Genomic DNA, 26,197 nt, shown 5'->3' with positions numbered 1-26,197 from the left:
TGTAGACACAATTCATATGTCTCTGAGACTGTTAGTGAAGATGTGCTTTTGGTTTTAAAAGGTGATCCTTGCCAAAGCCTTCATCCTCAGGAAAGTGCCTGTGGTGCTGGATGTAGCAGCTGACTCTAATCAGTACCTTACCTATACAGTGAAGGGAAAAAAAAGGCTTTTCAATTTTAAGTGCTTTCTGTTACTCACTTATAAAAGCACCCTACTAACTAAAATGAGATAATGATAACTGAATAGCCACTCTTTTGCCAGCTAATTGATGCAAATATTATAGGAATATTTGATACTCATTGTACCAGATGAGCACATGGGTATAATACATGTCACAGGAAGAAGAGAAAGATAATCAGGCTGCAACACCAGGTAACTTCACAAACCATCTCCTTAAGTTCAAATAAAAATGTATAGAGGGACACGTCTCTCACTCCTTGTCACTTTGTTGCAAAAAAAAGAGTATCAGTCTACTTTTTCTCCTTTAGCCATTCCCCAGCTGATGGCACAAGTGTAAGAGGAATAAACATTTTCTATGATAACAAGATTCACCAAATGATGAGAATATTTCTTCAACTCAGTAGCAGCTGAACAGCAGGGGCTGCTCTCTGTTCCTGCCAGTGCAGGCCAATATCACGTTTATTGAATTATTTGTAGACCATGTGTTTATGTGGGTTATGTTTCTGGGATGTTATTTTTATCTTCAATTATGGCAGAGTCAGATCCAATAACAGACTTAAAGGTGAAACTGACATCTAAAAGACCAGAAACTCTTTTTTAGAAAGAGACTTTCAAAAGATTCTTAAGTCTCAACAGGAAAAGACTGTGGAGGAAGGGGATGTCAACAACTTTCCTGATTTCTTGGCTTAGAAAAGGCATTTATTACGAGGTAAGAAAGGACTTCTTGCTCACAGTATCAAAAGTTACCACTATTTGGGGGCAGGGGGTATGAAATAATTACTCTTGTCCATGTTTCGGGGCAGTGTATGTGTGTTTCATCCTGCTCTTCAGGTGGGTGAGCCCACACAATTAGAGAGATGAGTCCTTGCCCCACAGCACTCAGGCTGAGTGTAACAGGGGATGACAGAAGGAGGTTAGAGGGAAAAGAGGATGATGACAGAAGCAAAGGGTTTCAAAATGCCTTTTGTTAAACGGACATTTTGGTGCAGCTCTGAGGAGGGAATTACATCTCTTTCTCTTTGTGAAAGAGATGTAATTTGGGCTGCAGAAAGCCTCTGCATTAAGGGAAGAAAAGGGTGTAGCAGTTTATAATTCATGAAATGATTTAGAAGTTGTAAGAAAAACAACATTTAAAGGCTTCTCAGAATCTTTTTAGCATGACACTGTTAAAACACAGACAAGCCTAGTATGTGGCTATTTTAGGGCACCAGTACTTCCTGATAGCAATGTATTGCACGTTCCTAGGAAAACCCTGCTTCTTTCAAGCATCAAGCTCTGACATGTCAGCTGTGATCTCTGTGAACACAAAATGCCCTTGGTGTTATTTTTTGTGACAAGCACGCTGTCCTATTTACATTCTAGAGTGAACTAACAAGGAAGCATTCATTGAAATAGGGGTACTCAGAAGGAATCTTCCTCTTGTTTGAGGAGGAGGCATTGGATGAGACATCCCCTCTGGGCCTGCAGTGGCTGTGCAGGAGCCCAGCAATGGCAGCTGGCCGTGGCACTGCGTGGAACAGAAGCACAGACCTAAGTGGATGAGGCTGCAAGCAGCAGAAGGCACAAACTTAGGGGAAAGCCTTATCAGTACATCAGACAGTACTGTCCCCAAAAGGCAACTCTTAAAGATCCATCAATGGGAGTCACCCCTCCTGCTGGAAAATACAGGCTGTCCGTAAGTTCTGTGTGTTCCAAGTGGCAGCAGGTATGGCCTGTTCTCTTCACCGCCCGGGAAGTGCTGGGATTATTTAATTTATCAGCTTCTGACATAGTCCCAGGAGTAGCTTTGGGCTTCACTCAAAGCAAGGGCCTGGCCTTTCCAGCAGGGCTGCCTCTCTGCCGTTTGAGGATGAGGTGCATATGGATGTGGCAGTAAGCAGCCCTCAAGCTGTACAACGTACCAGACTGATAAAACAACTGGAGTATGCTGGAGATGAAGTGACTTCTTGGGACAGAACTACAGCTGGGCTTGAGGCCTTTTTTAGCCAACCACAGCAACATTATGCTTGAAAAACAAAGTGTTCCACACCAACATGATTGTAGCAGGCTGGGAATTGGCTGATGGGTTCAGTGTCTCTGCAACCCATATTTTAAGGCAGAGCAGGGAGACACTTATGGCAAGGAACTTGCTGCATTACCTACCTGACTATGTCTGAAATAGGTAACTCAAGGAAAGGAGTCACTAACAAAGGGAAGGCCTTATCCATTTAACATTTTTACTACTTCAGCATTAAGTTTTTTTAATGCTGTTCCTGATTGAGGTCTTCAAATGTACAACAGGAATCTCTGCCACTGAAGGACTTGAACTGTCTATGCAGGTAATTAACAAACTCATAGATTTTGTTGGTCTCCTAATTTCTATGATGAGTTTTTCTAAACATTGGACAAAGAAAGTTCATTCAGGAGGGGCTCAGTTATCGGTCATTACAGCTAGAGGTACATTCATGCCTTGCAAGAACAGCCTTTCCAAAGACTTTTCTCCAAGCAGTATGTCCTGGATTCCCCTAAAGCTCTGCACTTTATGCAGCAGGACTCTGGAGATTTCCCATCTTGGCTGTTGCTGGCCAGTGCTGCTTTTGAGAACACGGCCCGTGCCAGCACAGTCTTGGCTGAACAACCTCAGCACCAGCACAGGATACAGGTTCAGGGGAGGAATGCTTAAGACTGCTGCACTCAACACTTTCAACTCAGGGCTAAACAAGATTACAAGAAAATATCTTCGTCAACACAACTGATTTACTCATATAAACCACATAAAAGGTTGGGTTTTTTTTTTCTTCTGAGAAGAAATGGCAAGAGAAGGAAGTCACTACACAGCAGCTCCTCTTCTATAAAAATAGTAAATGTATTATATAGAACTGGAGAGGGAAATGTTTACTCATTTGGAGCAGATTCAGAGGTTGTGGCCTGAATTATCCTTATAAGCAGACCTGGTATTGCTGTACAGCTAATTTTCTACAAGAGCTGAATCAGACACTGAAGGTTTTTTAAAACCTGACTAACAAAGCAAGTGTATAATGTGAAAATATGCTGCTACCCATAAGAAAAGGCAAACCAACAGAAAACCAGAATAGTTAATGTCTTTAATATAAAATCACTTTTCTTTCCCCCAAAGCAGCAGCACTGTATTACAGCTAAATTAAATGCCCACTTCCATCATTGAGGACATCTTCATTAAAGTCTTCCAAATAATTCATAGTCCATTTCTGTACATTTTAGCTTGTCAAAATGCACTGGAAAAAATAACATTTTCTCTTCAGCAGGTGGCACTACCACCATTTCTCAAAGAAAATACAGTTTCTAGGAACACCAATGTTAGTGAGTAGTTTGGATATAGATTCTATCATTGGAGGGGGACCACAGATGTACCATGAAGTATTATTAGATACGTGTTTCTCTAGATCCTTTTCAGATATTCTTCCCTCTGACAAAGAAAAAAAAAAATAAGACGTGAGAACAGAAATATTAATCATGAAGTCACTTCAAAAATAATGTCTGGTTCAAAGTATTTCAAGCACTCATTTCTTAAAAATGCCTGGCCTGTTTCAGGATAATAGGTATTGAGATTTAAGGCTTCCAAAACCATTTGTTTTTCTGGGGATTTAGATCACTGCTGTACTTGGAATGCAGAGGGTATTAGTCACTGAAGAGAAACATGGCTTACAGACAAGTGAAATCCCAAATTCACATGAAAAAAATAGGTATTTCTAACACAAATACAGCAGACACGGAAACATGCTGAAGTATCTCTTAGAAGCAGTCAGCTTATCCTCCATCAATCTCACCTTAAGGAAAGTAAACAGCATTTGCTTAATAGTCTCTGGAATAAAGTCTGCAGTGGGAAATATCCATGTGAAGTTTAGGATTAACAGAGGAAAACAAAAACTGCAAAGACAAAACTTTTCTGCAAAGCGGAGTAAGTACAGAGAAACTGTTTAACTCACATCTCATTTTGAACCTTTAAATGTAAAAATGCTGGGTTATTATGCACAACTTCATGCTGTAGAATGTAATCAAACTTGGGCTTCAGATAGCATCTCTGCACAATGCCATGACATTTACCTGTAATGTGTGGCTGCAGTTCTTTACAGATCTGTGAGCGCTGCTGGGTGACGTGGAAACAACATGTGATCTTTCCAGGAAACGCCTTCATCAAACCAAGAATATTTTTCTGTAATGTTAAACACACTGGCTTACACCACAGGCCATTAAATCAAAGCAGATGTGTGCACACAGACCCAGAATGTCAGTGAATTACTACTGGGAACCAAGACTTTGCATTTCAGCACTGAGTACCTGATGGGTGTGATTCCACAGGCCTGACCTGCACACATACACAGAATTCCCACACTTGGAATGTGAATACCCTGCCAGCTATGTTAGTGCTTTTCTCCTTTTCTGACCCAGATTACAATCTGTAAGATTTGGACTTAAGATCCAGTTAGGTCATTTCCCAATTTCTCCCCCTTATGAATTCTCAGTATTTCCTCCTTCCACTTCCATAGGGGTTTTCCATTTAAAAAACCCCCTGCAGTATCTATTTACCATTAGTTAGGAATTTTTTGAGTCTTGTCTGGTTTATCTGATAAGGTCACCAGACCCTTCACTGTCTCATGTTCTCAAGTAAAACCAACTACCACGTAATGCTAATGTTATTTTTACCAGAGTAGAAAGTATAAACTCATTTTCAGTTCCCTAACTCACAGCTGTGGTAAGTTACCACCAACCCCCAGTGGCTTCACTTCAAATCGTAGCAAAAAAAGAATGTGTTAGTCAGATGCTGAAGTTAGTTCTGAAATTAAGATTTACCTACTGTCTAGATTCTGCATTATACAGAATTTTCACTGCTGGAATAGACACTGGAAATTCTTTAAAATATTCTGAAATAAAAATAATTTCTAGGCAAATTCATTAATTTTGTTAAGTTTTTACTTGTTAACCAGTTACTACACTCAGTCTGCCCTGGATTGCTTAACAAAAAAAAACCCAACAAAACAAACAAACAAACAAAAAACCCAGGAAGCTTCTACTTTGTAGAAAATCTATTCCTGAATCCCTAAAAAGACATGGGATGAAGAGCAGCTGATACTGCCACTGCTGTACAGTGTTCCATCAGCACCTCTACTATTGACTTGCCGTCTTTGTGCTGTTGCTTCTACCATTGGCACTAAGGATATTTCCAGTGCCTCAGCCTGTGACATGAGGATCAGACCCCTCAGTGGCATCTCCCTTTGTCTGGTCAGCCCATACACAGCTGCTCCTTCAGGGACCATGTCCTCCAAACCACCAGTGATAACCCAGCAGGTCCTCCTGGAGATGGTACACATCCTGTACAGATGTTTGTCACAACAGCACAAATAAAGGCTGCTAGAGATTCTATTTCCTCAATCCTCTGCACAGAAGTGAAGAATTTTGACTGACATGTTCTGGATCTGAGGGACATGTGAAGAATGAAGGGAGGGATTTATTTTAAGCACTGTGCATGACACTCTTCTCTTCTGTCCCAGAAGCTTTAGTGCAAAAGTTCTGCTGTCATAAACCTGCTTAAGTGAATGCTGGGAATGTCAGTACTGGCACTGGAAAAACCTGTGCATGCTTAGAACAGACTGGGAGATCAGAAGTGGCCAAAAGAAAGAGCAAATTATTCTGTTTCTACCAACAAAGAAATGACTTTTCAAAGAAAGCAAACATCTCTGTAGTTAGAAACATGGTAGAAGTACAGAAATAAAACTATGGATCCCATACACAGTTTCTGGAATCAGCTCTTCATCAAAATCTTTCAATATCAAAGCTTTTAATACTTAGAAAACCCATACATGATTTTGGATGCTTCTTTACAGAAACTGTGCTAATTTGACCCTAAAATATTGTTAATAACCCTTAATGGCTGAGTGTGACAACTGATCTTTAACTGCTGAGCAAATGTTGATGAAGTACTGCACAGGCAGTTTTAAAAGCAGCTATAAATCCTTTATTAATACACTAGTACTTATTAGTGACTAATGCATTATCAATAAAGCTTCACTGTTATTTTAGAGAGTATTTCCTTTGGATATAATTATTTTTTTCTAGTCTTTACATTCAATCTCTACTTAGACTATGTGGTTACAGTATTATAGCACTATGCATACTATGAGTGTGTATATACATATACTAATATAATCTTTAGTATACTATGATGTTCTTGCAAGATCATAGTAAAATGCAGGGATATAGTAAAATTTGGGGGTAATTGACTTATCATAATCAATAATAAGTCCAGTAACAGCCTTAATTTGTACACTGGCATAAGCAGTTAACAAAACACACACAGGATTTGAGGCAGGAAGTGACTTTTGTCTTTCTTTGTACAGTGTCTTACACAGAAGGACTCTCTGGAATTTGGTAACATCAATACACACACTAGTAGCTGAATAGCTGAGACCTGTATTTTTAAAAGACTTTTGATTTACCTTAAATAAGAGTTCGCTTGTGTTTTTTGCACTGTAGTACAGCTTTGCTGTTCCCAGTTTGTGTCTATTTCCTTTACCCTCTTGGTATCCATGAAGATCTGCTATATGCAGCAGTATAGAAAACAATGGGTTAATTCCAACACCCCCTGCTATCAGCACTAGGTTTACTGGGGAGTCACCAGGCTGAGGATCAAAGAAGAAATCACCTCCCACTCGCAGAGCCACTTCTGAGTCAAGAGTACACTAGGATGGAAAAGAAGATATTTAATTTCAGAACTAAATGCAGAAATTGAAATCTTATTCTTTTTGCATCCCAGTCACAAGGTTTGTTGGGCTGTGATTTTTATTTTAATTGACCAGTGAAGGAAAAACAGAAGGTCTTTAAAATATACGCACATTTTCCAGCTATCTGAAGTAACCCAGTGTCTCCAGGGATCTTGTTCTACTTTCAAAAGTTTCAGTCTTACGGTAAGGCAGGATGGTGACTCCCCCTTCTAATCCCCATAGGAGTTGAAAGAGGAACAATTCACACAGAGTTTTCCAACAGTAATATGTGGTTGTGAAAACCCGAGCTCAACATGTGAAATCACACTTCTACCCAAAACCAGCTTCATGCCAAAAAAGGCCTTCCTATAAGGTCACAGAAGGTCACAATAAGTTGCACACACAGAAGGTTTTTCCCTCCCCATTCCTTAAAAACCACCCAGAAGTGAAGTAAGTATCCACAAGAATATTTCTTGCACAATCACTTCTGCATTTGCAACTTCAGAGACACAGAAGAAGAAAAATTCAGGAAAAAAATTTCTCTCTTACTCTCCACTTGTATGTAAGAAATTATTTCCTAAAGAAACATGTCCAAATGTGCTGTTTTGATACATGGAAAAACAAAAGCTACAAGAAAAAAAATCCACTTGGGTCAGTATCTCCTTGGTAAACCAGCACTGCATCCTGGTCTGAAGGGTGAAGCTGCAGTACAGAGAAGTCAGGTGAGCTCTTACACATCACTGCAAGCTGACAGAACAAATAAGAGCACTTAGACTATATACAGGTTTTAAAATGAAGAGGGATAGGGTAACCAAGGAAGGCGGGAATGGAGGAGAGAAAAACAAGCTACAAGAACTGCTGAAGAATTATCTTAGAGAATGAAAAAGCTTCCTCCAAAGAATTATTTTCCTAGCAGGAAAGAGGAAATTGAAACAAAGGGAATTCCATTAATGAAGGCTCCACAGACAGCTAAGGTCTAAATGTGTAACAATTCCACCAGGAGCAAGAAGGATGCCCTTGGATGCAGGTACTGCATAGAAAACACAGGTTCCTAAGATAGTAAACATGATCATTAAAAACACCGAACAACTTTCTTGCTTTTCTTAATTATTGCAGAACTGCTGTTTCTCAACTGTACTGTGGGGCAATGGGCATCCATTATCTGAAACTGATTTCTCTCCCTCTTGTGATGTACACTGCCCCCTTTCCCACCACGTTTTACTCTGGTCTAGAGAAGTCTGAATCCACAGGTGTTCCAGATTCATTTGGCCTAAGGAGGACACAGAATATGGTACCCTTTGAGGAAATAAGCATTTTTAGGGAGAAACAATCTCACATCTGCCCCCTTAACCAGCCATAGTTCCTCAGGATTGGACATGGGATTTGGGAAGAATCTCTCTTAACCAGCAGTCTTCCAGATATTTTCATGCTTTGGCCATGACAATGATAACAGTAAGACAGTATACAAGAAAAAATAGTAAAATTCTGGAGTAATACCATGAGAAAATGTTGAGCTTTAGCCTAGTTTATAAACACAGCTCAGGCAAAGAAGTGAAGCAATCAAAACATTACATGGATATTTTTTTCAAGAAAAGACTACATCTTCCTGAAGTTATATAAAGTACATGGTGCTAAATTTTACTGGTTTATGTACAGTAGTATTAAGAAATAAATAACTTTAAGTAACATAGGTACAGTGAGTAAATTAGTGCTAACTATTCCTTAAACATTTTTAAGCTATCAACTTCCTTTAGGAGCAACTTTTAAACAATTAAGCACCAGTTTTGTCAGCATATATACAACATTTTAGAATTCTAGGTTGGTATTTTTTCTGTTTGTTTCCTAAAGAAAAGCATGCACTTTTGTTTATCTAGAAGAGTCCATGTATACCCTGGTGGTTTCTCCACAGCATCAGGTTTGATGTAGCTTACCCCTTAACTAAAGATTTATCCTATAAGTTCCACCAGAAAACTCAGCAACAAAAACTGATTTACAACATCAAAAATTCATAAATAGTTTCCAGAGACTGAAAAGAACAAAAGTTGATAGGACAGGTAATTGATGAAACATGTGACTCATCTGACAAACTAAATGGGGTAAATGATGAACAAAACACCACGAGGCCAAGTCTAAGACTCTACTTTTAATATAGCAAAAAAACTGTGTTATGTCTTTATTACAAAAATATTGTGTATTTAAAAGAATACTATAGGTATTCTGAAATGTTTTGTCATTTCAGAAAAACTGATATAAGTATCTTCCTTGGCTCCCCTTTAATAATCTATATCTATCTGTGGTTTCTCAACGACTCCCAGTTTATATTTACAGAAATAGCCAGGAATTATGGAAGGTTATCAGAGGGAACTTTGTAATGGGTAACAGTGCCTGTTCTCAGGGATGTAAGTTAGAATGGAGGTTTCTCAAATTTTTAAAATTCATTAATTCCAAAGGAGTGAGAACCCTTATATACACTTTAAGTCCACTGTAAGCACAAGTGCTGTCAAAGATCACAATAACCGTATTTCTATATAAACATCCAATTTCAATCCTTTACTGAACAAAAGGTTTTAAGATATATGTTGTATCCAAAATACTTGAAGAAGTCAAAGTAAGTTTTGGCTTAAGTGGTCTAAAAATACACACCACCCCCTTTACCTAAAAAAAAAAAAAAAAAAAAAAGCCAGCCAAATCTCACAGTTCATTTCATTTACCTCAGTGTGAATCCAGTGAGCAGGAGGATGAACAGTGTGCTTTACTGCCAGCTCTAGTATTCCTTCTCGTTCTAACAGGCCAGGGCTTGAACATATTGAGAATCCCCCAACTACAGATACTCCAGGAATAAAGAAATCGACCCTAAAAATAGATCAGACACAAAGATTGAAAAGAAGCCAACACCCCAAACATGGACAACAATAGCCAAAATAACGTTTGCTTCAATTATCTTTCCTTTACAACATCTTCATTTTTGTAATACAACTTTTCCGAAAAGGGGGTTAACCTCGAGTAACACCATTTCCTTAGAATTATTTTCTTCTACAACCATGTCATCATGTTTGCTAAAACAGAAGGTTTTCAAACCATTCTGCTTTCAGCATTAAATGTCACATCTCACAACAGACTAGAATTCTAAGTGTTTTAAATAAATTATTTGCATATTAGAACAAAAACATCATTATGGTCTGACAGAGTAGCTTAATTCCCACTTTTTTTTTTGGTCTCTTTGATGGGCTCTTCAATTTTCAAACATAAGACGATTGGCATTCTAATTTTAGGGAAATAACTTTATATTAAACATTTTCTTTTCATGGGTAGATGAAATATCTGAAGTAAAACCCAACAGTTAAGTAAAAAATCTCCCATGTAAGAAGTCCACAACTAGCTGCTGAACTGCAGCTCCTTCTGGTGGCAGATATCACTTCTTAGGTTATAGAAAATTGAACTGGAATCAATTCCTACTCTTTTTTCTTTCAGTTTAAAAGTAAACCATGCATGAGTTTGCACAGATAAGAAGGTAACATGTGGCTAAGCTTTTGCAATACCAGCCATTAGAGAATATGGAAGGCAAGACATTGCTATATATAAACTATTATTCAGTCTCATGAAAGTAAGGCTTTGATAAGCCTTTGATGGGGCTTCCAAATAATTATCAGAAAAAAAAAAATACAAGTTGGTTTGTGATCTATCACCTGAACTCCTTTGTGTTCCATAAATCTTTAAATGCTTCTGCTTTCTACAGCACATAACAAAATCCCTGTATTTCAACATAAAACAGATGTTTATAACTAGTGGTGCTGGTCCCCTTAGGAAACAGCCACAGTGATAAACAATGCCAAGTACTAGAGAACCATTATTCAATTCAAGCCTAGGTTAGGCTGGCTCAGGATTAGTTAAGTGAGGATGCAACAAGAAATACAGACTGGCTTCTATTGCACAAGTATTTTCTTTAAACAGCAAGGCTGTATTCTTCACAGGGACCACAAATGCTTGAAAAGAGACAAGCACTTTGAGCAGTTCACCACCTTTTGAAGGAAAACAATCTTGTCTGCTTACTCCATGCAAAATTCACCCTTTGAAGAAAAAATATCTTTCTCTCAAAGAATGCATACAGCGTGATATATACAATAGTGATACAATTTTTAACTTCGTGCTTATAATATCTTGATGGTGCATAAAGATACCTGACTGCAAAAAAACGGTCTACGACCAAAAAATCTGAGCAGGCTTATTTCAGTGTCCTCAGCCTGTGCAGCCCCACTGCCCGTGGGGCCCGGCTTTACTGTCAGTCAGGCTCTGGGAGCTGAGAAAGGTCGACTCTTGAATTGCAGCGTTTATCCTGCCAAAGAACATCTCACGATGCTACTGAAGCTCTTTACCTCCCTCTGGTGGAAAATAATCTTACTACTGAAGATGAATTTAATGAAAAATATGAGAATTTATGCTGTAAAGTCACAATTTTTATATTCAAGTCAAAATGTTCTCCTTGACATGTAAGGGAAACCTTATCCATGCCTGGTGGGGAAACACACAAACATTATTGCAAAACCTACATCAAACACGGTTTTTACCTTTCCCAAATACTAATGCAGATGTATTTTTCTTTCCCAAGTACATAACTATGAGGGATTTCAAGGCACAGTTTCCTATCTTATAGTGGACTAGCTCTGGTGGCTTGTCTCAGCCATGTTAGGAAGGGTGAGAGGGCTCCTGAAGAAATGCTACCTGTGACAGCCTAAAGGAAAAGAGCAGCAGAAGGGAAAAAAGAAAGAAGAAAACCCGCAATAAGGAGAGGAACATAAAGATGTAAACTAGAGATGTCAGGGGGGTTTTTCACTTCCCTCCTTTTAAAACCTACCCAAATCATATCTTTAAGAAATTAGTAATAATTATCCATTGCTGGAGTAAGAAATCAGAAACACTAAAACCATAAAGCTACTTCTTCAAAGTATTTGTAGCATGCATATACCTCAATGCATGTTTTAGTGTAAAAGGCATAACAACAACAAGTCTCTTCATCATTATTTGAAGTCAGAAAAAGACCAGTGTCTGCCAAAGTGCTTGCAAAACAAACTCACTTTTGCTTCTGAAAAACTCAATAATTAGAACACTTTCAGGAAATGTAAACATTTTAGTGACAGTCTTTGGCTGTAACATCTTACTCTAGCAAATTGTAACAACTTAGCCTTTTCTGCTCAGGAAACTGTGTTGTTTTGTACTGCTCATCAAAAAAATGCAACCCCAGTTTATAGATACAAGTACAGAGAAGTTGATGTGTACCTTACAATAGCATTAGAACACTTTCAAGGAAGAAGAAAATGAAGAAGAGTAATTATAATTAAAGCTTTCAGTTTTCAGCATGATAATTTCAAAAACATTTTTGGAGGGTAAATGTACTTTGCAAGTACTGGCAAGCAAGAATTTAATATGAGTCACTGCACATGTGCAAAAACTGCAGCAAATTACTTCACAAACAAATTATTGCTAATCAGCATCTTGTGTTCTGGTTCTAAATTTAAAAAGCAGCATATTAACACTCCATGAGTAACATATGCTGTTAATACCCTAGCAGCTCTACTTTGATTTCAGCAAAACCACTTTCAGATGGCCAAAGCCAATAAAAAGTTTAAGAACATTTAAATGTCCATTGCCAAAAGCAACTACTCCTAGTTTTAAATTAATTTCTAAGAGAAGAAAAAGTTACTGAGAGTATTTTTAACAAGGAAGGAGAACAAATATGAAAATCCACAACTTCCTTGAGAAAAAAAAAACAACTGTAAAATTGTTTAAACAAATGGCTAATTGTTTCAAAGGCTTCATAATTTAAGCTTTCTATTTTCAAATTTGTCTATTTATATTAATATATTAATCTGACCTAACAGGCTTAATTTCTGGAGTGTAAACTTCATGGGGAAGAAATAAGCCAAAACTAAGTAACTTGCAAATCAGCAGTCTCAGCTCCACTATAAAAATAACTAGTAAATAAAGACAGTCTGCAGAATAAAATGCAGTGAACTTCAAAGTACTCTTGAAGAAACAATGTAATATAATAAACCACAGGAAAACAACAAAACAGTATAACTGAACACTTAAATATCCACTTCTGCCCTTTTAATAGCAATATTAACATTTTTTATAATGACTGTTTAAAAATTATGTCAAATTACAGCTCTTTGACAGAGCATCCAGTAAGAAAACACTGTATTCTATAAATTAACAACTTTTTCCAAGGCCCAAGGATCAGAGACCTTTCAGCACTTTGTTCTCCTGGTCATTGCTCCCTCAAATATACCAGAAGATCTTACCATTGTCCTGCTTTGAAAGTAAAATCCTTATTTGCAATTGCCAAACGAAGCCTTTTGACTGTCTCTGATTCATTGGTGATTCCACACACTTTTGCTTGTGTAATTACCTAGCAAAAGAAAAGAAAGCCATTGTGATATGCAGATATCATTTGCAGCAAAAGCACTCAAGAAGCCATGCACGAGACATCCATCCCTTCCCATGTTATCCATGGCATTTCATTACCTACTGCACCAATGTTTTTCACTGAGGTGATGAAATAAAAATGCATTCTGTCCCTGGAAGTGTGAAAGGCTAGGTTGGATGGGGCCCTAAGCAACATGATTTAGTGAAAGATGTCCCTGCCTGTGCCAGGGGTTGGAACTGCTGGATCTTTAAGGTCCCTTCACACTCAAACCATTTTGATTCTATGATTCACTTAAATAGTCACTGACTGGAGAACAGTGTTTGTACTTGCAATCAACCATGTCTGTCACTTTGTCTAAGATTATATACTAACTGTCTTTATTTCAGCTGAAGGGAACACAGCTATAAAGAGAGGTGATTGCTAGTTATCACTTAGCAGCTTCTTCAGACATCTATACAAGGGACACATTCCTGCATCCTCCAGCAACAAAGTAAAAAGATCTCTGATATAAAGACAAAGGACACTTGTAAAAAAATCAGTTGCAGATGAAGTCTCAGAGAGAATTCTGGATCTAGATTTATTTAAGTAATTAAATGCATTAATGTTACTGCATCAATGAAAAAAAAAAAAAACAACCAAAGAAAGCCTTGTGTTACTGCATTTACTCCCTACACCCCCATATGACCACAGGGAAACCAAAACATGAGGTCTCATGGCTGGTTAACAGAGCAGATTTTGTTTGGCAGCCACATGGGAGGGGATATCAGAGCCATGGCTGATACTATTTTAAGGTGAGAAAAGAAAAGAAAAGAAAAGAAAAGAAAAGAAAAGAAAAGAAAAGAAAAGAAAAGAAAAGAAAAGAAAAGAAAAGAAAAGAAAAGAAAAGAAAAGAAAAGAAAAGAAAAGAAAAGAAAAGAAAAGAAAAGAAAAGAAAAGAAAAGAAAAGAAAAGAAAAGAAAAGAAAAGAAAAGAAAAGAAAAGAAAAGAAAAGAAAAGAAAAGAAAAGAAAAGAAAAGAAAAGAAAAGAAAAGAAAAGAAAAGAAAAGAAAAGAAAAGAAAAGAAAAGAAAAGAAAAGAAAAGAAAAGAAAAGAAAAGAAAAGAAAAGAAAAGAAAAGAAAAGAAAAGAAAAGAAAAGAAAAGAAAAGAAAAGAAAAGAAAAGAAAAGAAAAGAAAAGAAAAGAAAAGAAAAGAAAAGAAAAGAAAAGAAAAGAAAAGAAAAGAAAAGAAAAGAAAAGAAAAGAAAAGAAAAGAAAAGAAAAGAAAAGAAAAGAAAAGAAAAGAAAAGAAAAGAAAAGAAAAGAAAAGAAAAGAAAAGAAAAGAAAAGAAAAGAAAAGAAAAGAAAAGAAAAGAAAAGAAAAGAAAAGAAAAGAAAAGAAAAGAAAAGAAAAGAAAAGAAAAGAAAAGAAAAGAAAAGAAAAGAAAAGAAAAGAAAAGAAAAGAAAAGAAAAGAAAAGAAAAGAAAAGAAAGAAAAGAAAAGAAAAGAAAAGAAAAGAAAAGAAAAGAAAAGAAAAGAAAAGAAAAGAAAAGAAAAGAAAAGAAAAGAAAAGAAAAGAAAAGAAAAGAAAAGAAAAGAAAAGAAAAGAAAAGAAAAGAAAAGAAAAGAAAAGAAAAGAAAAGAAAAGAAAAGAAAAGAAAAGAAAAGAAAAGAAAAGAAAAGAAAAGAAAAGAAAAGAAAAGAAAAGAAAAGAAAAGAAAAGAAAAGAAAAGAAAAGAAAAGAAAAGAAAAGAAAAGAAAAGAAAAGAAAAGAAAAGAAAAGAAAAGAAAAGAAAAGAAAAGAAAAGAAAAGAAAAGAAAAGAAAAGAAAAGAAAAGAAAAGAAAAGAAAAGAAAAGAAAAGAAAAGAAAAGAAAAGAAAAGAAAAGAAAAGAAAAGAAAAGAAAAGAAAAGAAAAGAAAAGAAAAGAAAAGAAAAGAAAAGAAAAGAAAAGAAAAGAAAAGAAAAGAAAAGAAAAGAAAAGAAAAGAAAAGAAAAGAAAAGAAAAGAAAAGAAAAGAAAAGAAAAGAAAAGAAAAGAAAAGAAAAGAAAAGAAAAGAAAAGAAAAGAAAAGAAAAGAAAAGAAAAGAAAAGAAAAGAAAAGAAAAGAAAAGAAAAGAAAAGAAAAGAAAAGAAAAGAAAAGAAAAGAAAAGAGAAGCAGACTTTGCAAAAAGACCCATTAGGGATGAGCACCCCACCTAAATTCTTTGATACCCATCAGTGCAACATGAATTTTCATCCCCGCCCTACTCTTCCTTTTCAGTTTTTTTGGACTATAATTATTAACCTTTTTCCTCTAAAAAGAAAGCAATGCCCTAAGTATTTTCTACACAGAAAAATACACAGATTTTACTGTTAAAAATGCTGATGTCACCACACAAGGAAACACTCAAAATACCACCACAACTCTACCATTTCTCATTTGTCTAAGATCAAACAGATGAAAAAAAATTTAAGCAACTATGCTGTGATTTAAAACATATGTCAGGAAATTAATTTATTCATAAAGCAACATCTGAACACGTCCCCTGTCCCATTAAACAGCAGGACATTTACTAATTTAAAATGAAGTAGCATGGATTCCTGTTCCAGTTTAGCAGACAATACTAAATGAGGAATGCAGTCAGTCAAAGTTAACAAGAGAAATGTCAGATACATGACTTCAATGGTTGTTCTGATGGAGAAGCGCAGGAAAGGGACATTAAATTTGGATCTTCTTCATTCCCTTCTTTACTCTTCAGTACACTCCTTAATTTGTTATTTGGCTGAGAGAGCTGCAAGAGAACTGGAAATTTAATTCTTAATTGGTATGAAGTTATTTCAAAAATTAAATTTGAGTCAGAGTGATCAAAGACATTCAGCCAGTATTTTGGACCATCACAAGGGTATCCAGCTGGCCAGAGCAAGGCTGCAGTGACAGGGAGGAGGGCACAGGACTCTGGATTTTACAGCTGCATTTCAAGAAAGTGTTAGTCACTTCTCCTTGCCCTGGTCCTTCACATTATCACTCTTCAACAGGCAATGTTCTGTAGCATTCACACTAATGCAACACAGATTTATGATTCTTTCATCTTTTACAGGACTGAAATGGCCAAATAAGGCAATATTGGCTGAGGGAAGCCAACTGCTGATTATATGGAATTTAAAACCAAGCAGAGGATTTAAAACAAACTGATTTCAAAGTGGTCAGAAATAAAGAAACAAAGAATAAATCAAGCATTAAAAAAAGAAACAACATAATCCTCTGATATGCAGAGAATGTGCAGTAGCAAGAACTGAGCCCTGCTCTTTCACCTATCTCATACAACTTCCTTCTCTTCCTCATGCCTCACAGTTCCCTGCACCAACCCTGTGCTTCCAACATCTCATAAGGATTTATTTTCCATTTATTTTTCAGGTACTGACACTGAGCAGAAAAAGGAAGCAAGCCAAGCATTAAATATAAGAGAAACTCCATGGTTGCAACACTCAAAAGTGCCATCATTTTTTTCATGTCAGAAGCAAAGGAGAACATGCATCAGTCTGTGCCTATCTCCCCATCCATTTTCTCAGGTAAACAGAATCCACCAGAGCAGCTGGATGCCCACAAGCAGCACTGGTCTGTACTCAGGGAAGAGCTGGCATTAGGTGTGAATAGCTGAGGCACAGCTCCATGGTTCCCAAAGCTGGCTCACAGCTCTGGTCACAGGCAGAACCAGGCTGCATCTGTCTCCTCCATCTACAGGCCATGTCACACAGTGCTGAACCTTCTCTTTTGGGGGGTTACCTACACATCCCCTGCACCCAGCTTCCTTTTGGGAAGAATGTGACTTATTCTCCACTATAGTTAGGGAAAAACTTAGCAGAGAAGGACTTGATGTACACATGCTGACAGACGTATGACATGTTCACATCTCTGTGCATCTCAGAAAGGAAATATCTGTATGAAATACAAAAGTATGTTCCCCTCTGAAAATTATGAAAAAGAATGCTTGCTGCTCAAAACTGAGATCCAGAATAAGCATTTCTGGATGTGATGGAGAACAATGCTCTATCTTCCTTGTATTTGTGAATTTAAATAGATACAACTTTACAGCTGTCTATCATCTCTCCCTTCAAAATGTCTACACTTTTTGCCTTACTCCTATGTTATAAAATAACATTTTTCACGTTTTTTAATCTCAAATCTGAACCAGAATTGTAGAAATCCATAAAAATCTGAGAAGTCTGTTTAGAGATGAGGGGTATCCATGTGCTTTCATTACTTATTATAATCCATTCTTGGCCAGAAATCTATTAAGTTTTTTGTCCAACATAAAGTAAACAACATGTTACTGAAAAATTTTAAAACTCATTACATTTCACCCACAGAGCACTAAATATGCTAATTTTAGACCTGTAACAAGTATAAAAAATGAGGAGGAAAAAAAGTAAACCAGACTCCAGCAGAAGGCAAAATGGAGCCTAAGAATCAAATACTATTATCCAATATAATTATCTTTGCAGAAAAAAAAATTACTTGCATCCTAAAGAACAGAACACTAACCTCCTGTCGAAAATTATTTGCTGTCCTCTCTAGATGATCCATTTTCCTTTTTGATTTTATTGTGCTGCATGAAAAAGCAAACAAAGATAATTGTCATTTTGACAGCTGTGCTACTGTCCCTTACTGATATGAATTTCTATTAACATAACAATTTACCAGTGTAATCCAGACTACAGATTACATAAATCTAAATAAGAATTAAATATAAATATATAATTGGGAGTTAAATTAAGCATTTATAGGTCTGTAGTAATTTGTCAGTTTGATTTTGACAGTGTTACCATGGCATTCTCTTAAAAAAAAAAAAGGAAGTGGACAACCTACCCGTTCCCTGTGCAGTAACAAACAGCAGAGTGTCTCAACACCCCCACTGCAGAATGAGAGGGAAAAATTCTGCTCTGAGCACCTCTCAGTAACTGAGGAACAGTGCAACCCACATAAATAGTAGCATGAGCCATGACGACCAGGAAGTCTTCAGAATTACTGGATCCTGAAAAAAAAGTAATAAATACTTGTTAAATGAAGCATTCAGTGTTTGACATGGCTTGTTTTCAGCTTTTATTTCCCTTAAATCAGAAAAAGCCAAAGCTCAGCTGGAGCTAAAACTAGCGACAGACATAAAGTATAATGAGAGGGAATTCTGAAAGCATGAAAGTTTCATAAGCAACTGGAAATGTGCATCCATCGAGTGAAAGGATGTTATGCCCACTCTTAAGGGTGAGGTTCTTGTTAATAGATTCCTTGGGGCAGATTAGAGTGAAATGACACTGAATGACCAGTGTTTATACATACATATACATATATATATATATGTATGTATGTATGTATAATGCAGGTTTATTTTAGAACAATTTGGTTGCAATAGAAAGGAGGCACAGAGCCCTATTGGCTATTCTCTATAGAAATGAAACAATATGAAAGTATAAAAGAATCATTTAAGAAAATATATAAGGGAAAGAAAGGAAGAGAAAGAAAGGATAAGAGAAGATAGTGGAGAGGAAAGGTATTACCACCCATGGATACTGTGACAAGAACTGATTGTTGCAGTTTCACTTAGTGAAAGTGATGGCGGAGATTTGATCCATCAGGGAAGATACACTTGATCATGAGGGAAGACCATGAAACACCGATTTCAATTAATTCATTACGTCCAAGTGGGAATGCCCAGGTATCTCGCTGGGGGAGCTTTACACTCTGTTCCAACACTGTGGATCATGTGCTGTGGTCTGGTGGAAGACCTCAGAAATGAGTCTGGGGGCACTTTGGGGTGTTTGATGGGTTATGACACTCTCTCAGCCATGACAGCTGCCTCTCATGCCAGTGTAACTGAGCCAGTTCTACCCCACAGGAAGGGGTGAACACCCTCAGGCCCAGGTGTGAACACCAGTGTCCTGACACCTTCCCTGGGAGGGGGATTTACAGCTGGCCCAGCTGTGTAAGGGAGAACACTGGCATGATAAAAGCATTTTCCCACCTCAACAGCACCTGCTTCTCACTGGCCTTTTCCCTTCTCTGGTTCACACCCAGCCTGTTGCTAACAAAAGTCAGTTTGTTGTGGTCATCCTCTGGTGGTTGGTGGCTGCTCTTGTGCAGATCTGAGGTTTCCCACCACACACTCAAACCTCTCCTCCTACCCTTTGGTCCAGGGGTGCAAACCTGGCCTCTGCAAAGCCCCTGCAGCTTTTCCAAATGGAGATTGCTTGAGTCATTAACCATCAATGTTTCAGTCTCTCACAAGGGGAATCTCTCTTGTCAGAGATCATATGGAAAAGGCTGAAGCACTCAATGTTCCTTTTGCCTCAGTCTTTACAGGCAAAGCCTGCACCCAGACCTCTGCTTGTACCAGTGGTGGTTGGGAAGGAGAGGGATAAGTAGGAGCAGGGCTAGCACCTGCTGAGAGATGCTGGATGTACTCAAATGCAGAGAGCCAGATGGGTTACACTCAAGGTTGCTAAGAGACACAGCTGACATGCTTGTCAGGCAACTGTCTACTACCTGTGAAAAACACTTACCACACAGTCTCCAACTGACTGGGAAAAGACTTACACATGCTCATTTTTAAGAGGCAAAAAGTACTGCTTATATCCAGTCAGCACCATCTCAGTATCTGGAAAAATGCTCAGAGCTTGTTCCCTTAGCTGGATGAAAACTAAGAAAGCAATCAGGAAAATGTGACTCAGATTCACCAAGGGCAGATTACATTTGATAAATCTGAACAGATACTGTGATTAAAGGTCTTGTCATACAGCTAAGGGGACAGGATGCAACACACCTTGAGTGTCCTGTGGCTGCTGGCACCAGCCCCTGAAGCACGCACACATTAGTAAGACAAGGCCAGATGGATGGTTGGAGCGGCTGAAAACTTCTCTGGGCAGACAGAATTGAAGACTTGATGGCTTCAAGTTGCTTTACTTAGTTGGCTAGAACAGTAAGAGTACCCTGGGGCTGATACAGTTCAATGTATTTATCACTAACTTGGATGATGAGACAGAAGGTGTCCCAGTTCATGGCACGGGGTTGGAATTGGATGATCTTTGAGGGCCCCTCTGGGCCATTCTATGATCAGCAAACTTGTGGATGATACTATGTTAGCATAGTAGAGCTCCCCTGCAAAGGGGAACAGAGAAACTGCAGGGATGGAAAGCAGAAATCTCATGACAGAGGTGTGCACCTGGGACTGGTTAATCCATTGTGAACAACTGTGCTGCTCCAAGCAAGAATTCTGACTGCATGATAGTCAGAAGTGCCTTCCAGCCAACAGATCTGTGATTTTAAATGCTCAAATAATATTCATGTAGGAAAGATCAAACACTGACTATGCATTCCCTTTCTAGTGGTAAAGAAAAGGTTCTGGGTGGAGAATTTTATAAATTTTAATTAAGCCTGTTTGTTCACAGGTTTATTTAAAAGCACATTAATCCCTCACACTTCCATGTATGTACTCAACATAATACATCTGAAGAGTAAAAGAAGTGGAAGACACTCATATGCACTGCAGTGGAAACACGGTGTGAAGCTTCGAAACCACACACTCAAACAGCTATGACAGAGAAAGATAAACTGACATGCACAACATTCAAGGTTAGTCAGAACTACCCTTCAAATGTAGGAACAGGTTCATAGAGAGACATTTCTCATTCCATGTAAAGCTGCCTTTATTTTTTCTAAAATAGATTAGCATAACTCTCTGTCATATATCATCACCTATCAAATTAGACTTATTCCTATGATGCAGTCCACTGCTTCTTTAAAGCATTAACATTTTACTTTCATTTAAATATCTTTCCAAGCATTCTTTTAAGGCGTGTAATTTATTTTCAAAATGTTTTTCATTTTGAATCCCTTGAAATGGCACTGATCCAGCTTGCTGATAACTAATCAGGCCTGTACTCTCTAGGATGTCACTAACAGCTGCATTGGCTGGTCACTAAGTAATCTGTCCTGTTTGAGTCTTGTATGAATGAAGGCAGAGCTTCCATAAATCAGGCTGCTCAGAAATGGAATACATTTACAGTCACTACTCAAAACGCCCATTTTCAAGCATAAGAAATACTTCCTGTAGCTTTTAACTGTCCATAATTTTAAATAGTTTTTCAGCATTTAATTCCACAGCAGCTTGCAACTTTTAAAAATGGAATTATTTAAGTCTCCTACCCCAGTGAGCAAAATTACTTCAAAACCTTTTTCCACAGCATCACAGAGTACCTAAAGTGTACTTAAGTATTTAAACAAAACACTTTAGCATGTTCTACATGAAATGTGTAGAGCTTGTTGATAACAAAAGTATTAACAATCTCATAATTTATATTTTAGGACAACAAAATACACAGCTAAGGAAGAAATCACAGTCCTCTACCTTGGCATATTGTCTGTAAACAGAAAGTGCTCAAAAATCTGTTTCTCAAATTCATGAGATCACTTTATGATCTGGAATCTTTCATATAGCACATCATGGTTATAGACATCTACATCTCCAACCAACCTGAAGTTCAATATTAATATATGATACTGGAAACAAAATAAATATCAGCCTAATTTTTATAGTCACAGCTGAAAGACCCTATTGATACAACTACTTTAAGGCTGAGTCTCTATCCTAAATTAGAAATAACTCTTGAACAGTAGTTCAAGAAACTTGCTCCATTTATACTATTGTCACTTTCCAACAATGAGAAACACAATAAAAATAATCTGCAATTTTTACTCCGCAACCAATAAATTCCAAAATATTTTTAATGAGTTCTCCTCTACCACACACAAGTGTGACTCATGCCATTACAAAACATGAACAGCTTTTCCCCCATCTGTCACCTCTGTGATTTTTTTCACTCATCCAGCTCTTTGGCAATTCCCTGCCCTCCACTGAAGCATTGTGCTTCAGCTTCCCAGGCTCTTGTCAGGTGGCATGTTCTCCCTTTATTCTCATCTTACCCAAGCCAGTACAGGAATAGCCACTCCAAATACCCTCTTTTTCCACAGAGGTTGGAAGGGACCACAGTGGGTCATCTGGTCCAACCTCACTGCTCAAGCAGGGCTGTTTGAGAGCACATGGCACAAGACTGGATCCAGATGGTTGTGGAATATCTCCAGTGAGAGAGACTCCAGTACCTCTGGGCAATCTGTTTCAGTGCCTGGTCGCTCACACAGTAAAGTTCTTCCTCATACTCAGGTGGAGCTTTCTGTGCATCAGTTTCTGTCCACTCCCTCTTGTCCTAGTGGTTGGCACCCGCAAGAAAAGCCAGGTCCATCCTCTTGACACCCACCCTTTACATGTTTACATATTTTCATAAACCTCCTTTGCTCCACAGAGTGAAACGAGCACTACTTTTCATGACTTCTTCCTCTCCTCGCTTAAAACCAACGAGCCATTCATTGTCCATCCCTCCTGATCCACTGGCCCTGGGTTTGTATCTCTTGAGATATATGTCTGTATCTCTTTTTTCCCCCCCAATCCCACATCACTATCTGAAGGGAGAACTAGTTCACCCGCATCACACTAAGTGCAAATTACTAGGTAATAGAGTAATGGAGTGCAGAGGGAGGCAGCAAGGGTACGTAAGCAAACAGCACAGGAAGTCTTTTCAAAAGCTATCTCTCGGTAAAACACTCCTTTAGACAAACAGACCTTCCTGCAAAAGTAACCATAGAGAAGGAAGTTTCCCCCCTTTTCCCAGGACGGAGGGGAGCACGGTGAGCGCTGGGGGAGAGGGGACGGGCCGGGGTTCGGCTGGGCAGGGCGGCGCTGAGACCAAGGGGCAGGGGAAGCACATGCCTAAGGGACAGGGCAAAGGGCAGGGGAGGGACAAGGACAAGGGCAAGGTCGCGGCCGTGCCCGGCCGTTCCCCCGCAGCCCCGGGACGCCGGGCAGGAGGCCAGGGCCGGCACCGACAGCGCCATCGGCCAGAGGGCGGCCCGGCCGCCGCTCCCGACCGGCGTGGGGGCTCCCGCCTGAGGAACGGGCGAGCCGGGAGGACTCGAACGCGCTGACCCTCAACCCCCCGCCCCTCACCCTCCCGTCTCCCCCGCTCTCTCCTCCCCTCCGAACCCCCCAGAACCCCGGGATCCCCCGGCCCGCGGCCCTCCGGCCCTGCCCTCCGCCCGTACCCGCCGCCGCATCCCGTCACGGGGCCCCGCCCGCCCCGCCAGGCGCCGCCTCTTCCCGTCCGCCGGGCCCCGCTCCCGGCGCTTCCCGGCGGCATGGCCGTGTTCCACGACGAGGTGGAGATCGAAGACTTCGAGTACGACGAGGAGACCGGGACCTACAGCTACCCGTGTCCCTGCGGGGACCGATTCCTCATCACGCGGGTGAGGGGCGGCCGGGCGGGGCCGTGGGGGGAACGGGGCGGTGCGGGCCGCGGGCCGGGCGGGCGGCGGGGCCCTGACCGCTCCTCCGGGCCCTGACCGCGGGCCCTGACCGCTCCCCCGGGCCCTGACCGCTCTCCGGGGCCCTGACCGCTCTCCGGGGCCCTGACCGCTCCTCCGGGCCCTGACCGCTCCTCCGGGCCCTGACCGCGGGCCCTGACCGCTCCCCCGGGCCCTGACCGCTCCCCCGGGGCCCTGACCGCTCTCCGGGGCCCTCACCGCTCCCCCGGGCCCTGACCGCTCCCCCGGGGCCCTGACCGCTCCCCCGGGCCCTGACCGCTCCCCCGGGCCCTGACCGCTCCCCCGGGGCCCTGACCGCTCCCCCGGGGCCCTGACCGCTCCCCCGGGCCCTGACCGCTCCCCCGGGGCCCTGACCGCTCCCCCGGGGCCCTGACCGCTCCCCCGGGGCCCTGACCGCTCCCCCGGGGCCCTGACCGCTCTCCGGGGCCCTGACCGCTCCCCCGGGCCCTGACCGCTCTCCCGGGGCCCTCACCTCTCCCCCGGGCCCTCACCGCTCTCCCGGGCCTTTTGCAGGAGGACCTGGAGAACGGGGAGGACGTGGCCACCTGCCCCAGCTGCTCCCTGATCCTGCGCGTCATTTACGACCAGGTGGGTGCGGAGGGCGGGCACTCGGACGCGGTTCCAGCCGGGTCTCTCCGAGCTCCGCTTCGCCCCCCGTGCGGGAAGCTCGAGCAGCGTTTAAAAATCCCTGGTTTGGGAATTACATTTGCTGCGTGATCTCTCGTTTTTCTTGTCTCCGGCTGCCGTGTTTGGGGGGACATGGGGTAGGACACAGAGGGGCGAAATGAGTGATGTGAGTGAGGAGCTCCCGAGACTGACTCCAGCAGCCCTGACAGCATTTTCACCTCGTAGGAACGTTACAGCTTCCATGTTTCGGGAGACAGGTTCATACCACTTACAACCACTCTCCTTTCCAGCCTGGGTGTATGTCGTGGTGTTTGTGAGGTAGAGGAGATCCAAAACCAGTGTAAATCGCCTAAATCCCTGCTTGCTCTCTTTAGGAGCAGTTCATGCGGGATGAAGTCGTGGCAGAACCTTTGCCAAACAAGGAGCTGGTCAAGTGCTGATGAATGCATCGTGGACTGTGCTGCTTTGGGATGAGAAAGTGTGGGGAATGTGACTGCAGGAAGAGCTGTGGTTCTCCTTCTGGAAGTTCTTGCTGCTGTGGAATACAAGTGCAATAATTGTCTGTCTTCTTAACATGAATGAGAGTTGGGTGAGACATCAAATGCGTGAATGCATTTTGTTCCAAAAGGTCATACTTAAAAAAATATATATATATAAGTAGTTGCTCTGTGTATTCCAGAAAACTTGAAGATTTTGATCCTGATTTACAGCAAGGTAATACACAGAAGAAGATTGTGGAGTTGGGAAATTATAATGTTTAGTTTAGCAGTGGCTTCTCAGCCTGTGGAGAAAAACAGGCTTTATGCAGGTACATGGGAGTGTGAAATGGCACAGAGAGCTGAAGTGTTGGGAGGCAAGATTTAGGAGTCCCCAGGACACAAAGGCATACAGAGGTGACACGGTGCAGCTTCTCCCAGGATGTGGGCTCGTGTACTTCCAGCCCACACTGAATATGGGGAGAAAGCAAGAGACCCAGAGCCAACATTTACATTTACCCAGTGTTGGTAAATTGTCTTTACTCCTGTAAGCACAGGGAAAGTGCAGTTGTCTTGTGTATCTGCAGAGCTGGGACAGATTTGTTTCTTAAATTGCTTGTAGAGTTGCTTTGAAAGAACTTTGGTAGTTGTTACCAAATAACTCTAATGTAATAATGATACACTTTTGAGGGTGTTGTGTGAAATAGTCAATCTTTTTTTTACCCCTGCACAGGTACTAACGTGCAGACAGACTGGAACTCAAAGTGGGTTGTATTTTACCCCTATATTCTCAATAACTTTGTAATTTGACTGTTGCAGTAGATATAAAGTGGGCTGCAGTTCTTTGTGCCATATGTAGTAAATTTCTCAGCCTGCCTTTATTAGATTCTGTCACTTCCTAGATAGGAGATGGACACATTTCACTTAGTTAATAAAGGCATTTTTCAGGGTAGAAAAAAGTTGTGAGAACATACAATTTGATTCCACATTGATTCCAAGACTGCTTCTTGAATTACAAGCCACTGCACTTGAATATTTACTTAAAATTGGTCATTCCTTTGTTTTAATAGGATTTGACATCTATGAAGTTAAATTTGGAGAAAAGTACCTGTGAAGAGTTTATATAGCTGTTTTGCTCCAGGCACTAAAGATAAGCAAGTTTTACTGAATTCTTGCATCTAGTTTTTTTTTTTTTTTTTTTTTGTTCTTACGGCATTCTGTGAATGTTGAAGATGAACATTCTAGTTATTTTAAGAAAAGGAGAGGGAAAAAACCCACCTACATATAGTTGGAGGTTTTGAATGCAATAAACACAACCCAGAGTGTTTCCATGCCTAAACCAGGAGGTGGCACTCGTGTTCCTTTGAAATATGTGGTTTTTTTAAAAAA

General features: G+C 40.1%; 2 protein-coding genes and 1 long non-coding RNA gene across 5 annotated transcripts; 2 read left to right on the top strand and 1 right to left on the bottom strand.

The window, feature by feature from the left end:
* The first annotated feature begins 727 nt into the window (after positions 1-727).
* On the top strand, positions 728-18,192 carry LOC310907183. The gene is made up of 3 exons (XR_014589557.1): positions 728-889; positions 16,695-16,849; positions 18,098-18,192. It is a non-coding gene; the product is annotated as an uncharacterized lncRNA (long non-coding RNA).
* On the bottom strand, positions 3,250-23,515 carry OXNAD1 (oxidoreductase NAD binding domain containing 1). Of its 3 annotated transcripts, XM_083857091.1 has the most exons (9): positions 23,427-23,515; positions 18,147-18,312; positions 17,823-17,886; positions 13,196-13,302; positions 9,608-9,749; positions 6,839-6,875; positions 6,633-6,733; positions 4,243-4,351; positions 3,250-3,604 (listed from the first exon to the last, which is right to left on the bottom strand). In XM_083857091.1, exons 2-9 carry the CDS (start codon positions 18,278-18,280, stop codon positions 3,450-3,452), a joined length of 849 nt encoding a protein of 282 aa, XP_083713217.1. In that variant the 5' UTR covers positions 18,281-18,312; positions 23,427-23,515; the 3' UTR covers positions 3,250-3,449. The 3 variants fall into 3 exon arrangements, with proteins under 3 accessions (XP_083713217.1, XP_083713216.1, XP_083713218.1); XM_083857090.1 differs by having other exon boundaries at positions 6,633-6,875; XM_083857092.1 differs by lacking the exons at positions 6,633-6,733; positions 6,839-6,875.
* DPH3 (diphthamide biosynthesis 3) lies at positions 23,471-26,188 on the top strand. The gene is made up of 3 exons (XM_083857128.1): positions 23,471-23,627; positions 24,219-24,293; positions 24,707-26,188. The coding sequence occupies exons 1-3, from the start codon at positions 23,520-23,522 to the stop codon at positions 24,770-24,772; spliced, it is 249 nt and encodes an 82-aa protein (XP_083713254.1). The 5' UTR covers positions 23,471-23,519; the 3' UTR covers positions 24,773-26,188.
* The last annotated feature ends 9 nt before the right edge of the window (positions 26,189-26,197 follow it).

Source organism: Zosterops lateralis (genome assembly GCF_965231275.1).
Source record: "Zosterops lateralis genome assembly, chromosome: 1".
In the NCBI taxonomy this organism is placed as follows: Eukaryota; Metazoa; Chordata; class Aves; order Passeriformes; family Zosteropidae; genus Zosterops; species Zosterops lateralis.
This window is presented reverse-complemented; position numbering and strand designations above follow the sequence as displayed.

Bases quoted from the DNA above. Each gene is read 5' to 3' on its own strand.
- DPH3 (XM_083857128.1), top strand. From the start codon at position 23,520: ATGGCCGTGTTCCACGACGAGGTGGAGATCGAAGACTTCGAGTACGAC. The intron at 23,628-24,218 runs GTGAGGGGCGGC...GGCCTTTTGCAG, and splicing joins ACCGATTCCTCATCACGCGG to GAGGACCTGGAGAACGGGGA. The intron at 24,294-24,706 runs GTGGGTGCGGAG...TGCTCTCTTTAG, and splicing joins TGCGCGTCATTTACGACCAG to GAGCAGTTCATGCGGGATGA.
- OXNAD1 (XM_083857090.1), bottom strand. From the start codon at position 18,280: ATGGCTCATGCTACTATTTATGTGGGTTGCACTGTTCCTCAGTTACTG. The intron at 17,887-18,146 runs GTAGGTTGTCCA...TTTTTCATGCAG, and splicing joins TGTTACTGCACAGGGAACGG to CACAATAAAATCAAAAAGGA. The intron at 6,876-9,607 runs GTAAATGAAATG...TTTCCATCCTAG, and splicing joins CTCACTGGATTCACACTGAG to TGTACTCTTGACTCAGAAGT.